General features: G+C 40.4%; 1 protein-coding gene across 1 annotated transcript in view; it reads left to right on the top strand.

Moving 5' to 3' along the window:
• Window positions 1-16043, top strand: part of sntb1 (syntrophin, basic 1) — a 32871-nt gene extending 16828 nt beyond the window's left edge. The window contains exons 3-8 of the mRNA XM_019872958.1: window positions 1497-1614; window positions 1729-1818; window positions 3818-3957; window positions 4677-4873; window positions 11751-11980; window positions 14522-16043. Of these exons, the coding sequence (XP_019728517.1) occupies window positions 1497-1614; window positions 1729-1818; window positions 3818-3957; window positions 4677-4873; window positions 11751-11980; window positions 14522-14614 (868 nt within the window). The 3' untranslated portion in view covers window positions 14615-16043. The remainder of the gene's footprint in view (window positions 1-1496; window positions 1615-1728; window positions 1819-3817; window positions 3958-4676; window positions 4874-11750; window positions 11981-14521) is intronic.
• Window positions 16044-16588: the final 545 nt, after the last annotated feature.

Below are 16588 nucleotides of genomic sequence, written 5' to 3'. Positions count from 1 at the left end.
ACCGGCCATTTAATTCTTTTTATATATATTTTTTTTATGACAAATCATAATGTAAAAAAAGTTTATTTTTATAGTTTTACCCATTCCCTATGCTGTAAATCAATTTAAATGATAAAAACACAATTTAAACAATATTTGAACAACTACAAACATTTGCAACGTATGTAACATACTGTACATATGGAAGAGTCTATGTGATCGATACTGCACACACATGTGCCTTAAAGAAACCTGGCTTGATGGCGTGTGACATCAGCCAGTGTGCGTGAGAGTGTCTGGGAATGAACTGCGGCACGTCTGAGAGCATTACATTCAGTAGAACAAAGATCACTTTCAAATCCGAAGTTTCGCTCAGGTGTGAACTATTTATATCTATCTATTTTTAAACTCAAGTAACAACACCTGGAGTGGATGTACAGTACAGTGCATGTGGTGCCCGACTTGCACATGCATTACATTCACTCGGGATTTTCCAGGTGTCCTGTGTCAGGTGTGCGTGGGCGTGTGCGTGTGCCTGTGCGTGTGCGTGTGTGTGTGTGTGTGTGTGTGTGTGTGTGTGTGTGTGTGTGTGTGGAAAAGGGAAAAGAAAGAAAGCCTGTTTGCGCAAACCACACGTGGTTGGGAGTAGTTTCACTCCACCACCCACGGGAGCACCTCGGCAGATGACTATTGAGTTTGGACATAGTTGGTGGTAAACACCCGAGAAAAGGAATGCGGTTGTACTCATCCTGCGCAGTGTTGAGGATGAAACTAAATATTTCCTCCCAGTTTGCTTACAGCTCGTCATTGTTGCTGTAAGCATAACATCTTCATCATGTTTCGTTTTGATTCATTTCCTTTCATGGCAGGATGTTTATTGCTTGACATACGTGTTGGACTGGCATAGCTGGAGGGTGTGACGTAATCAGGTTTTCTCACTTTAACTCAACAATCCGACATTTTTTTTGCTTCATACGTGTATGAAGCTGTGTATTATGGTTGCATTAATCATCACTTGTATATCGGGAAATACCTTTGACCTCCTACACTTCTTGAGATAATTCATCGACAGGATTTAACGGGCATGATGTTAACAATCTTAAAACGGCAGCGTGTTATATGATGTACCGTGAAACCCGCGACAGAACCCCTTTTTAAAATTCACATTCATTCAGCACACGATCAAAGAGCTGCTCGCTGAGGCCCAGGAGCATTCTATAGATACGTGTCTATGGAGGACAGAAATACTCCCTTATGGTAAAAGGAGATTAGTTCAGGAAATTTAGAGAGAAACGCCTATTTGTTTGAAATGGCCCGCAGAGGTTTTTCAAGTACGGCAACTTCACTGCCTTTTAACCAGGATCAGAGAAGTTAAGACTGAAACTTAAAACAAGAAAATGTCTTTGGCCTGTGGCTTTCAGCCAGAAAGAAAAAAAAAAAGGGGGCGCGGGAGAAAGAATCATACACTGTCTGTAATTTGACTTCCTTACCTCTTTTGCTAAAACTGTTTTGTCCAGACAAGTGGAGCTGCACTCCCCCGATGCCAGGCACACCGTGGTACTGCGGTGTCCAGACCAGTCATCCGCCCTCACTTGGTTCTCTGCGATGCATGCCGTCACATCCACACTGACACAGGTCTGTTGGACAGTTGCACAACAGCTTTCGCATCCTCCTTATTCTAACATGCTGTACCTTTACATACAACATTTGAATGTAGACGTACTGAATGATCACGTCACCTCTTTACAGCAAGCACTAGCTGAGGTGATTCATCACACAACCAGGTCAGGTGTTGCTGGCAGCAAGGAGATTCGACACCTGGGATGGCTGGCAGGCAAGGTGAGGAGCAAATGTGTATCCTGATCACGGAAGGAATGAAAATCATATGTGCCACTGCATTTGATGACCCAAAAGCCTCACTTTACACTCTCTTAGGGTTGAGGTGGAGAGTTTAGATAGTTAAGATTCATGTTAGAAACCTACAAGCGGGCACATGAAGATGTGCAAGTGCCAAGTGTTTTATGTGGTGTTTGGTTGCCCTCCCCGGCCCCACACACACTGACAGAATCATTAGGAATATCCTCGTGTGTACAGCAAGCTTCCAGTCATGTGAAACTCTCCTTAATGACTCTGCATCTGTTGAATTATATCCCAACATTTACAATATTCTCTGATCAAATTCTAACCATTATTGTTAATTAGCGACAAATTGTCATCATGTGACCCTTGATCCTGTAAAATCCTCCCATGTGGCTCAGACAGATCTTCAAAAGGCAGCTTAGGATTCCCTAGCTGGGTTGCAGATCAAGTCTTTCTATGGGAATAGTTATGAATGTGAAATACCAAGCTGCATATGGTATGGATATGGGCGCTTTGAATGTAAAGGATTAACTCTGTGGCTTGTGAAGGAAAAGCAAGAGGGGTTTCTTTGAGAGGTGGGGGTTGTGCGGGAAAAGCAAATGTCTCAATCATGTACCTATGCACCAGCACCAGAAATAAATTTGCATTTCTATCACACCTCCCGAATGGACAACATTTCTCTGGCATTCTGATTCGGTGATTGACTTGCGAAAGAAGGGAAAAACAAAACATGTTAGGTCTACATATAAACACAGTTATACAGATTTATGTATTCCATACACATTACTTCTCTGTTTGTTTGAGTTTGTGCTTGAGCAACTTTGGAAAGAAAACATTTTCAGTACTTTGAGCATTCACTGACATTTTCAAGATGCACATTAGCTTTAGTGGATGGCTGCACAGATAAAAAGAAAAATTTCCAGTGTTTAAAAATGATGGAATAAGCGCTTTTTATTGTATTTTATTGTTTGTTTGTTTTTTGTTTTGTTTTGTTTTGTTTTTTTACATCGGATAACCAAAGAGCTGTCATGAATTAAATGACAGTATGCCGTCATCCATCCAACTTGTGTACAAAACACTTTTCCCGTGTAGGGTCACGGTGAGCTAGAGTCCATCAACACTGACCTTGGGCAAAAAGTAAACTCCTCACTGGTCTTGTCGCCAGTCAGTCATAGGGTACATTGGGAGTGACACTGTTTGGGAACTGAACCACTAGACTCTCCGTGACCTGTGTGTGACGCCACTGTTGTGGAATTGTCCGAATAACGAATCAAGTGAGATCTTGTCCAGGAACATCCGTGCACGTATTGCAAAGCTCCTATCGTAAAAGTTAAGGGAAGGTGGGGGTGCTTAGGTGGGGGAATTTACATGGCTGTCTCTAAGCTATAATTCCGAAGTCTAGTGTATATTACCAAAAAAATGACAGTTTACTCAAGAATGGGGCATGAGTTCGCCAATAATGCATTCACTTTAATCTCTTGACATTCTGATTACTGTATTTGCCGCAACATAAGGCACTTCGGATTATAAGGCGCACCATCAATGAATGTCCTATTTTAAAACTGTTTTCATATATAAGGCACACCACATTGTAACGTGCATAGAATAGAAGCTACAATAGTGGCTGTGATTGCATTATGCATCCACTAGATGGTGCTATGATAAAGAAATACAATACAATACAGCCTTATTTATACAGAGCTTTCACAACCGCTGCAGCTGTAACAGAACATTTAAAATACTACATCCAAGAAATCAGACGATTGATCCATGTATAAGGCGCATCAGATTATAAGGCACATTGTCGGCTTTTGAGAAAATTTAATGCTTTTAGGTGCACCTTATAGTGCAGAAAATACGGTAACCCGAGCCTATGCATAAGTTGATATTTACGAACACACACAATTTGCTGTTGATCCCTATTAGTATTGTTCAGACTGTTGGATGTCAACACTCTCAACCGAGTTCCGTTTCATAGCAAAGCGAAAGCGAGAAGCAGTGCTGGAAGCCTGTGCTAGTGGTGGTGACAGAGAAAGACCTTCTGCTCTATGACAGCCTGCCTCGGAGCAAGGAGGCCTGGCACAGTCCAGCACACACATATCCTCTTCTTGCAACACGGTGGGTCCATCCTTACAGCAACACAACCGAAACATGTTCGTGAGATTCCATGGTATAAAAGCTAACAGTTGTAGGTCAAAGATTTATACTATACAAGATTGAACGCTCGAAAGGTGCTTGGGTTTTTGAAAAGTTCTGTGTACAGTATTATTAAAAACCCTGGTCCTCTCTTTTGTGTCAAACAGCATATTTTTAATATTTAGTATGCAACATCTATTTGGGTGGAAAATATGAGCTTTGGTAGTCACACATCTTTGCTGGGCCTAGCGTACTGTACACTTTGTTTGGAAAAGCGTTTTCAGGCTCATAACATTTAGCCGTCTTCCCATGAATGTGTGTGACATGATGATAACTATTTATAAAGCTTTTTTTTACTTTTAGACTCATTTTTATCCATTGTCATATAAAAACAGCTCAGGAAGACTCCATCAACGTCATGTTAACGAAATGTAAGAGTATACATCGCCAACTGTATCACTTGTTTGTTAAAAAAGAAAATAAAGATTCACTCACTCAGTTAAGGGACGTTCCAATGTAACCAGAAACACAGCCTGCCAATCTTTGATGACTAAGATCATTTGAGCCTGGACCAAATTTAGTCACTTGACATTATTTCTAGTGAGAAATCTGATTGAAATGAGAACAACTTGGAAGTCAGATAATGTCTTTGCAGATTATTCTACCGTGTATTCAAATGTGAGTTTTTGTTTTTCCTCCAGTCTGGTGCACTCTGGGCCTGACATGAGTTCTCCTTACTCGGGCACAGAGCTCTTTTTCGCCACTCGAACCGGCAGTCGCCTTGGAATCGAGACTCATCTTTTCCGAGCTGAAACCAGCAAGGATTTATCCCTGTGGACTCGACAAATAGTCAACGGCTGTCACGCATCCGCCGAGATGATCAAAGAAGTCAGTACTAGTGAGTACGGCTACATCACACCGACACTGACATAAATGTTGATAAACAGTGGTACCTTGACTTGACTTGAAGCTTAATTCATTCCATGACTAATCGCGTCGTTAGTGCGATTTAACTGTATATCAAGTCCATTTTCCGCATTGAGAATACTGTATATAATTTAAATGGCACGAATCAAAATGATGAAACGTTACAAAATGTCTATAATTTTTTTTAAAATGCATTATGCTGTAAAATAGAACTGATAGTTCCGTCCGTCCATTTTCTGAACCGCTTCTCCTCACTAAAAAAAATAAGGAAATTGGGGCACTTGTAAGTCAAGGTACATCTGTATATTAAAAACAAAAGCTTCCCTAAAATCAATGTCACATGAAACGTACTGTATCCTCTGTGAACCAAGAGAAAAATGCATGAGACTGGCGAACTTAGAAGTCTGAGGATGGAATAAATCATGCAGCCCAGGTCACTGCGCTAGATCTTCCGACGCTTCTTCGGTGTACAGTGCACAGCCTGAAGCGCTGCGAGATTAAAATAACATCTTAAACCAAGCTCATGAAGCAGAATGTCAACACAAACGCCCACAGAAGGTAGAAGGGAGCCATATGGGAGACGTTTGCAAGCTATTTATAGACGCGAGCGGCATTTTTCTGTGTTTTTGTAATTGTGTATTCACTGTCAAGGGAATTCCAACCGAACCCCCTCCCCTCTCCTTTTCCCTCCCTGTACAAAATGTCCTGGGAACTGCACGTCTCCCGTGGGTGACCATGACCCCCCCCCTCTCCTCCCCCTCACCAGCCCTAACTCATCACACAGTGCCAACTTTCACTTCGGTCCCTCTTGTATCCAGCAGCGAAGTCTGCTTGATGCCAGCTTCACATCCCGTCAATGTCATCATTTGTCACAGCCAAGCTTTTCGACATTGTCTTTGCAGTCGCTTGTACAACACGAAGTGTTCAGTCGTGTGTGCAGTTTGCACATTTAGATGCCCAAAGGGATAGTATCGTAAATCATATTGTGTGTCGATCGTAAATCAGATTGTGTGTCATGCTTAGTTGCGGGAAAATTTGACTTCTTCATCTTTTTTTAGCACCATGACCAAATGTTGTCTAGACAGAAGGACATAACCTTTGTAGCAGTCTTACAATCGACAGGCGATTTGTTTTTGTATGTATATTTTTTAACCTGCTTCTATTGAGTTTTGTTAGTTCACACAAGGACACTTGGGGCAAAGGTCACCCAAAATCGCAGATAATTTTTGTATGTGGGAAATAACTGCAGAACAAACATCTGCCTATTCAAGTTTTTTCAAATGGTCAGATTTTTTTAAAAGCTGTATGGCTAATAGTGCATTTTAAAAAAATGCAATTTTCTAAGAGTGAAAGTTAAGAATTACCATAATTTACCTGCTGTGACACCTTAGAGTGCAGAACAGCGTGGTTCTAAAATCATTAGTGCGGAACGTACAGCGAATGTCATTTTCAAGATTAAACATAGCAGAAAAAATGCGCGTATCTATGCATTACATTAGATCCTCTCCTTATCTCAAAAGTCACTTCACTCTTTACTTTGACCGTTTCTCTCATTCTTTTAGCCACCAACAAGTGTAGCAAAGGTCGCTGGTCGATGGATAGAGTTTCTCTTAGAACCTGCAACCACAATATAATGACGATGTTGTCATGCTGACTTGGGGTTTTCATCTTTCGTCGTGACATTACAGTGTTTTGTAGTTGCAACACTGAAAAAAAAAACATCCACCCATTATCTGAAACCCTTTTATCCTCATGAGAGTCTCAGGTTTGCTGGAGCCTGTCCCAGCCGTCTTCGAGCAGTAGATGGGGGACACCCTGAACTGGTTGCCAGCCAATCGCAGGGCACACATAGACAAACCACCATCTGTGCTCACACTCGCACCTAAAGACAATTTAGAGTGTGCCATTAACCTGCCATTCATGTTTTTGGAATGCGGGACAAAGCCAGAGGCCCAGGAGAAAAACCCATGCAGGCCCGGGGAGAACACGCAAACTCCACACTCCGGAAGGCCGGTGCCGGGAATCAAATCCATGCCCTCTGCACTGCTCACCAGTGGTGTACCGTGCTGCCTGGGGAAAAAAAAACCAGCCCTTTAAATTGACTTAAATAGAACAGAAATACTGTAGGTTCCTCATTTCAATCACGTGAAACAAATGTATATGCTCAAAATAATTAAATTCTAAGGGTTTTGTTTTTTGTTTTTTCTTTATATAATGTAGTAGAGAAGGAAAAACATCATTAATATTCCAAAGTGCGCCTGGCACAAGCCACACACATTCTATATTATATGTCGTGGTCCAAACACTGCACTTTACAAATTATATTGAAACATTTTACAATTTATTTAATGGTTCTTCCTCAACCTTTTCAAGGCATATTTCTTGACCTTTGTATCATCATATAAATGTGTGTGCTTTTGTTTTGCACTACTTTGATGGATTTGATGCAAAGATCCAATTGTGTGCACGGCTCTGCATTAGAAATACTAACTTTGTCAATCATTTTCACGAAACATGGTAACCTTTCATAAGTATTTTAAGATTCAGTTGAGGAATAGTTGTCGGAATTTAGATTCCATACTGGGGTAAGAAGGCGAATAAATAAATCTGGGGAAGCACAGTACAGGAGGGCACACTAGGTTATGGCCCCATCAAACAAAATTGGAATAGATTATCCTGTTGATTATTCAAATGAGTAAGCGAGAAATCGAGCACCACCCAACCAACCTTCCCTTTTTCTTTTTTCTTTTTTTTTTTTAAAACAGGGGAAAATGTCCATTAGATAGGAACACTTCTGCACACATCACATTGCGTTTATCAAACCTGATGTTTGAACATGATACCAACTTCTAAGTAAAGATCATTCCAATATTGCTTTTCAACGGTCTGGTGTTGTTCACATCCACAAGTGCCTTTCTTTGCCATTAATAGCTGCTCCAGCGTACGTGAAAAAAAAAGGTCCATCGGTGACTTTCATGCTCGCCAGGTCCTTATTTATTTTTCTTACGCATTTCCCACAATAATTAGATGCAAAGCTAGGCTCCTTGCTACTTCTTCTAATATGCGTTGTCAAGGGATGACTATTATGTATGTTTTCAATTTACTCAGCCTTATTCTTCTGACATTCACTTATTTTATACTTGCATGGCAGTTAAGAAATGCTCAAATGTGACTTAAGACATTGCCTGTAAGGTTTAAGGTTCTATGTTGGGTTGACCAGATCATTTCTTGTAGAGCCTGTCATCAATGGGGAGAACTGGAGCCTAATTCAGCTGACTTTGGCCGAGAAACACGGTACACTCTTGACTGGTCGCCAGTCCATCACAGAGCACATCTAGACAGGCAACCATGAGCCTTCATGCCATGTCCATCCATCCATTTTCCGAACTGCTTTATCCTCACATGAGTCGCAGGAGGAGGCATGCTGGAGCCTATCCCAGCAGTCTTCGGGCAGCAGGTGGGGGAACCGGTTGCCAGCCAATCACAGGGCACACATAGACAAACAACCATAGGCGCTCACACTCACACCTCGGGACAATTTATAGTGTTCAATCAGCCTGCCATGGATGTTTTTGGAATGTGGGAGGAAACCGGAGTACCCAGAAAAAAAACACACAGGCACGGGGAGAATATGCAAACTCTACACAGGAAGACCGGAGCCAGGCTTGAACCCACGACCTCTGCACTGTGAGGTCGACGCGCTAACCGTTCGATCACCGGGCTGCCCCTTGATGCCAATGTGCTTCCACTATTTCAATTTACATTGTTTCCAACGTGGAAGAGTATATGTAAGCATGACGTTTTCCAAGCGTCCAGAATTGATTGTGCTGAACTTTGGAGGCTCGACTGTACACGGTGTTATTTCTTTTTTTGTTGTTGACTTATTTTCCAAGTCCAGAAGATAAACTGATTTCAACAAAACAATTGCAAATCGAGGACCTAATGTGTACATTAGTAGGCATCCATTAGTAGAATTTCATCCAGTTGCATTTTGATTAGTGATTTAATTGTTTCGGTATTCACTCCACCTTTGCGCTCAAGTACCAGACTATACTCCAACTATAATTTGACCATTTGTCATCTATACTGCATTTACCAGAGGTGTAGGACCACTAAAGCAAATTTTCTCAACAAAGCGAACTGCTGAATATTAAACAAACGATGGAAGCGTTTGCCATCGAGAGGGGCGGAGTTGGTGCAGCAGATCTGTTTGCTGGTATCCAAGCAACTGATGAATTAACCACTCATGCTTTTGACATAAAAGATTTTAGGCAGCAGTAGTCAGAAACAATTGCAGTTTGCTGCTCATGAGTGGGCTCTCTGTTTCTCTCATAATGACGTGCAAGTTGCCATAGCTGAATAAATGGGTATGATTGGCTGTGACATGAAGTCAATATATGTTAAGTGATGACTGCAATTGTGAGCCAATTCGTTTTGGGGTGTTTTTTTTAAAGTGCCTTTAGTTTTTTAAAAAAAGAACAACAACAAAAAAAAACATGTTTTTATTCAAGCTGTTGCATGTTTAAGAGGATGTGCCAAAACAATGACAATTTTTTTCTCCAAAATTATTCATTGTAAATTATTGTACGGTGTAAGTCAACCATCTGCTACTCTGTACAGGTTAAAGAATTTCCAAATTCATCCAAATCATAATGTGATGCACATTATCGGTGAGCAACTGAGAAGCTTCGTGCTTCACTACATGAGGTTTGACTCAACAAAAACCATTCTAGTCAGACAAAAGATGCTTAGGCAGGCTACAGGGAGAAGTAGCACACATACTTGAATGAGCACACGCCATGCAAATATGATCCTCCTGTACACACGCGCACGAGCACACAGTGAGTGTATACACATTCTTTTCAAGCTATCAGTAAACAATGGCAAGATAATAACTAGCCTCTGGCTCTCTGCCCCTTCTTCGCCCAAACATGCAGAGGAAATGATATCAAGATAGAGGAGCTTAGGCTGTTCATTTAAAAAAAAAAAAAAAAAAAAGCCCCAGGGCTTTGGTGGGGTGTGTGTGTGTGTGTGTGTGTGTGTGTGTGTGTGTGTGTGTGTGTGTGTGTGTGTGTGTGTGTGTGCGCACCAAGACACACGTCAAGATTTTCAAATTATGAGACTTCAGTGTAAACTGATCACACTGAGGGGGAATGAAGCCAATGTAACATGAAAGAACAGCGTTGTTACGTGTAAACTAAGAAGCAAGTTTAATGCTGTTAAAGATACAAAAAAAGAGAGAAATGGTGCTGCAGAAGAGATAAATGATGCTGAATGGTGCACACAGCCAGCAAATAATCAGTCACTGTTAACGTAACATATACAAATAAGCACGGAGCATACAGTAGGGAGATGAGCCCGCATGATATATTACATGAATACATGATAGATTTCTCAAGTCGCTGTGAGCGACTGTTGCATAGCCTGAAGTGGTTGCCAGCCAATAGCAGACTAGTATTTGTTCAAAACCTTCAGGTTTTGTCTCAGAATTTCACATTTGAACTTTCAATAGGTACTATCAGTTGGAAGTACTGGATTCACAGAAATGGCTCTGGCCATTAAGGCCTTTTCACATTGCACCGTTTGCGATTGGCTGACACCCGAGGACAATGCACCGTCCTCGGGTGCAAGCTTATCCATATTTGGACATGGGTGATACGTGACCTACCAGGAAGTAGCATGGATGCTTTTTTTCTGCTGGTTGGTCTATTGCTGTTATTGCATAAGCCATCTTGCAGGGCGTTCCATTGTCGCATCCTCACAGTACAGAAACAATGAATAGCAATGGCGTGCTGCTCACGACGAAGTGAAGTATGAAAAGGCTTTTCCATTTGAATTTTTTAGAGCACACCATTTGTTGTTATTGTCAATTGGTTGCGTAAGGGCACAGCTTTCCATAAAGGACCAGTAAATGTCACTTGCAATATCTTGAACTGCCTCAACTGTGAAACATGTATCACAAAAATAGAGATGGATTTTTCATTATTTACATTTCTGTGCATTGAAATTTCCTGTGTTGCTTTTACTTTTCCAGTCATTCGGTTCATTATGTTTCATAGAAATAATTATGGGTGAAATATATAATTTGCAAAGAGTATTTTTTTTTCCTTAATGTTATCGGTTTTACTATTAACTGTCATTAACTAACTTTTACGCTTGTATGACCAGTGATAAAGTTACTTCAAAAGCCGTCTGCACGGTCAAACGGATCACTTTTTTCCCCCATTTTCTGTGTTGTACTTATCTTAGAACAAGCTCCATATTCATTTAATGGGGATTTTTTTTTTCATCCAAAACCCTTAAGGTTTCCATGGTCCAATGTTATTAGCACGTTTGATGATAGCCAAGGTTTCGTAACCAAATTACTTCAGTATTAAAGGATTATTTCCCTTGGTTAGAGTTAAAATCCAATTTATTTTTGAAGGATTTCGGACACAAATTGGCTGAGGTTGTTGTGGTGAATAGTTGAGTGGTCAATCTGGCCTTCTTCAAAGCCTCGCGTATTTTTGTCTTTGTCTAGCTCAAAGCTACATTTTTAAAAGAGCGTTGCACTTGTAAAAGGCTTGAGGTGTCTAAGATGATAATTTTTTTCCATCAGGTCTTGGTTTTGGTAAACAATTTAATCTTTATAGGCTTGGCTGGAAGAAATAACAATTCCATATGGTATTTTCAAAAGGCATCACATTTTTGTGCTTTACTCCTTCAAGATGGGCTAAGCTCCTCAACTCAATATATTCAATTATGAACTGATCGTGCTTTCTATTTAATCAACCACAAATTAGATGGAAGACACAAAAAAAAAAAAACCTCCTGAACAACTAATGAATGCTATGCAATGACTCTTTCAGGTTGTCTCTACCTGGGTCAGGAGTGCCGACTGGTGATTCACTACGAGCAGGGCTTCTTCGTGTTGGCTGAACCCAAACCCCGTGACAGTGAGAATGGAGACGAGGGGCGACCCCTTACTCCAACCAAAAAACGAGTGCTCCTATCCTACCCTTACGAAAAGCTGAGGATGTCATCGGACGATGGCGTTCGAATGCTATTCCTGGACTTTGGAGGAAAAGAGGGGGAGATTGTGAGTGCTTTCCTTTATTTTAAGCAAGAAAATGACACGTGTTCATGTGGAAGTGGGCAGATCAATTTGGATACAAGTGATAATGTACAGGCTTGACTTGTGTGTGACCGGCATATGATGTGATTTTGATATTTTTATTGTGTCCTAAAGTTTCATAGAATCATCTTATTCAAATCACTGGTGGAGGTTACGTGACTCTGAAAGGTGGTCAAACAGAAGATACGGTTTAGGCCGGCTCTAATATATATTTCATTAGCCTAACCTTTAAGTGGAGATGCATTGGAAAATTCCCACACACCATCACAGAAAAACTCCTGAAATAAAATCAACCGCAGCCTGAGGGTCTCTCCCATCCTGTTCGACTTTTAATCAGGTCCAATCACTGCGTAACTAGTCGAGGCTGCTCTTTTTACGCAGCAGTCAGGACCGATTACAGTCAAACTTAACAAATCAACAGCACATGTGCCTCTGCCTTATGAAATGTTGGCATTTTCATTTGGGAAAACGTCACTTTTTTTTTTTATTCCCTGAAGAACTTTTGATGACGCTATGAATATTAATGTGTGTTACGGTCGCAAGACAAACAGTTTTTAGGAAGACAGCAGTCAAAATGCTAAAAGGCGCTAAATTAATCACCCTTTTGGCTAATGGGAATGAATTAATGTAAATGGAGATGTTCTGTTTGTGTAAAGATGTCTCACTCGCCATTTACAGCTCAGTATAAATGGAAAATTCTCTGTTGGCTATGAAGAGGGATTTTTTTTGTCAACACGGCTTCATAAAAATCCCAAGGCACTCGTGGATTTGGCTGATGGCTCATTAGCTCAACTTTTGAAAGACAAATCCGCTGGTCCTTTTCTCTTCATCATGTTGACTGTACTGTCATTATTTGGCACAGATATGCTGTGTTTCTAAATTTGTCTCCGCACTTGACTGTTTACCTTTCCCGTAGAGACAGTTGGACTGAACCAAACTAAAATAGGCATCTGAAAATTAGACTGCAGTTCTGCATATGCTTGAGCTACATTTAAAGGCTGCACTAAAGAGAGAACAAGGTTGTTTCGTGCGTCATGCATTCATCAGCATGCGAAAACTATTATCACTAACTTGTACATACCGAGCACGAGTACAATGCCGTCGGTGGAGAGATGTTCGGTCACCATCCAAATAGCTGGGTGAAATAAGAATGAAAAGAATGGAAATCGGGCCCAAATATTTTTGACAGCACTTTAGAAACACTGTCGGGCTTCTTCAAGCCCTCCAAAATGAAGAATAAATCGCCGTGGTGTAAAAGGTTACTTATCAAGACTTTTTTCAGGATCAATAAAAAAGCGGTTTTACGGTACCGTGTTCCATAAAAACACGGCACTAAACAATTGTTATTAGACAGCTGTAGCACTATGAACATAAATCTACCCTTTAACAGACATTGAAGTATGATGACTGTTTTGAAATGTTTACAAGCAGTCTGAATTGTCTGTCTCCAAATAGAAATACACTTTGGCCCAAAATTATTTATACCCTGGCAAACTGGGTTGAGCAGGGAAATAAAATCTGAAAATTACACACCTGGCAAAACACTTGAAGATGTTTTTTTGTTTGTTTTTGTTTTTTTTGTTTTTTTTAGGGGGTGTGAAAAAAAAATTCAAAAGGTCCAAAACTCTTACATTCTCAATACAAAAAACAATAATCTAAATTTAAGTTTATTAGACTCATCAAGATCAGGGATGGGTGGGCTACTTAAATGTCAGAAGGGACCTCAATTTTTCATTAGACCAACTGTGGGGGGCACAACGGACCGTGTGCTTCCTCACCAGATATATGACCAAAAAAGCTGTGTTAAATATGGATGAAATGTGTGTACATGTGCAAAATACATCCTCTTGATATATTTCATGTTGGATAGTACATTTTTCAATGGATAAAAGATTCATTATCCTTCCTCAACAAAAAAGGGGGTTGAAGGAAACAACAAAATAACCACAACCTGTAGTGCAAAGGGCTCCCTTACATAAAAATGATCATTCAAGACGGCACAAAACTGCTGACCAAGAAACCAACATTAAATGCAAGAACTCCAAATTTTAATGTTATGATATTCTGCCTACAGTATTTTAGGACAGCAACAACAAGAAAAAAGTTCCTTCAGTCACACGTGCCCCCCCCCCTCCCCAGTGTTCCCCCCCCCCCATTTAAAACGGTCTGATATAGACAGCCTACAATTAATGCAATGCGGTTTACTGGAGAAAAGCAGTCATCATCCAAGTTTTATTGGAGGAAGCAAACAGTGGTTTAAGAGGGAATTTATAGGTTGAAGCTTCCTTACGAGCCTCAGGAAAGAAAGTGAGTCATAGATCCATGAAATGGCTCATTGTAAAATGAGGAAGAAAAAAAGGGGCTTGTTCTTTTACATGTCGGCTAATTTGCGTTGCAATGGGAAATGTTGACCTTTTCATGTCATGTTTACACTTCGTCATGATATGCCTGTTTATTTTCCTTCCTTCGTGTTTCATGTCACTGTATCCATTGTTCTCCTTCCAGCAACTGGATCTCCACTCGTGTCCCAAGCCAATCGTCTTCATTGTCCACTCCTTCCTCTCCGCTAAGATCTCCAGGCTGGGCTTAGTGGCCTGATGGTGACCCCCGAATGGATTTCTGTTATTGTGTGTCCACATCCCTGCAACCCACGTGCAGAAGACTACATCTTCTGCACGTGGGTTGAGTCCAAGATGGAGCCTCTCTTTGGTCAAAGTAACAATGAAGAAACATGTTGAGGGTTCCTGGTCATTTGTTGAAGAGCTGTGAAGACTGAAAACTGGCGTCAGAGAGCAAAACCTCGAGTGGACTCGAAGCAGAATGATGGATGTGACGAATGTGAAAAACGATAGGGCATTACTGACACATTCACGACTTTTGTTTTGGTTAATTTTGTCGTAAATTGACTTCATTTACTAGTTTTATTTAATTTATTGATGATCTCTGTGAAAACTTTCAGAATTTCACTCTGTTTTCTGTTTGTCCTGTTAGCAATGTTAGCATTTCTCATCAACCATATAATACACACAAAATGTTATTCGGCTTTTGGGTGAAACTTAAAGATAAACTGAAAATGCGCTTTAACTTTTACAGGTGAAGTTCATTTGAGCTTCAGTAAACTTGAATGCACTTGTGCAGCTATTCAGTAGACTTTTGCACAACTTGCTGTTCTCTATTTCGAAGGAGCTAAATGGCAAAATTCCCAAACGCAACACTGTTGCAACATGCCGATGACGCTCTGTGACACTCAAAGCTCAGTGTTGATCAGTTGCGAGGTGTCATGATGTCCAAATGTCAGCCGCATCTTTAAATAGCAAATTCTCTTCGCAGCAAAGAATGCATTTGTGCATCCATGGATCAAACACCTCTTGTCAATTGTCCTGTTCTGCTCCTTGTTCGAGAACAGCAAGTTGTGCAAAGAGCACTGAAAAACTGAACAGTTATGCATTTGCATTCAAAATTTTACACAAGGTCAAATTGAGTCAACTTAGAATTTTTATAAATAGTACATTGGAGATTCATCCTGGAATTTCATCCAAAAGCCAAATACACCTAACATTTTGTGAGAAATATTTGTCTACGATGAAGTCGTATGTTCCCAGAATAGAAAACTCAAGTGTAATTACGTGACAGTATTGCTTTAAAAAGTTGTCATTCAAAAGCCACCTCTGCTCTATATTACATTGTTGTGACTCAAATTATATTTTTGGAGCTCCAGTGTCTTACGGAATATTGTAGCTATACCACTGGCACAAATCCGGCTGTCTCTTCCTTACAACTACCGGTAATCATGCATGCATATACACTGCTCATCTTGAAATGAGGGCGTGATTGTTTTTCGCCAGCAAAGTACAAGCACAAATATTAATGTGATTGTATTTGAGGCCCCATGAAAAAAAGCAGCGACATGAAAGCTAAGGACTATATATAGGGTATGACCATTTTACTGTCATCGCTCTACTGGTCAAAAATTTCAACTGTTCTTCTTAAAAGGATACTGGAGCAATAAATACAATCCCATTAATTACATCCTGTAGATCTATTTTATTCTGATCCAAAGGTCATCGTGGTCGTTTTGTCTTTGTCGGCCTTCTAACCATTTCTTTTCTTGTAGTGACAGCAGGTAGTCAACATTGCATTTAATTATGTATTGTATGGTGGCCGCATCTTTATATTTTTTTATTTGCAACACACTGTATTGTATGTGTAACGGAGGGCGTTAATGTGACAAAATTCACCTACTTAGACCAAATTATCTTAGTTTGGAACCTCCAAAGTCAAACATACTGTACAATTCGAAGTAAAATACTCCCCCCTGGCCTTCCTCCCAAAAAAGAAGATTCAGCAATACTTTGCAAACTCCTTCCTATTCCCTCTCCATCATGTTACAGATATATTACTTTGGTTTGTTTTTAGTGTTTTTATATATTGGTTAACTTGTATTCATATGTGTAGGGTAGTTGAAAATATCTGCCTGTAGAAATAACCGAAGTACAGTGGTACCTCTACTTACGAGTGTCTCTTCATACGAAATGTTCAAGTTACGAAACGTCTCAACAGGAAAATATTGCC

This window comes from Hippocampus comes, unplaced genomic scaffold (genome assembly GCF_001891065.2).
Source record: "Hippocampus comes isolate QL1 unplaced genomic scaffold, H_comes_QL1_v1.1 scaffold242, whole genome shotgun sequence".
Lineage (NCBI taxonomy): Eukaryota > Metazoa > Chordata > Actinopteri > Syngnathiformes > Syngnathidae > Hippocampus > Hippocampus comes.
The sequence above is the reverse complement of the archived record's forward strand: the minus strand, read 5'-3'. Positions and strand labels throughout refer to the sequence as shown.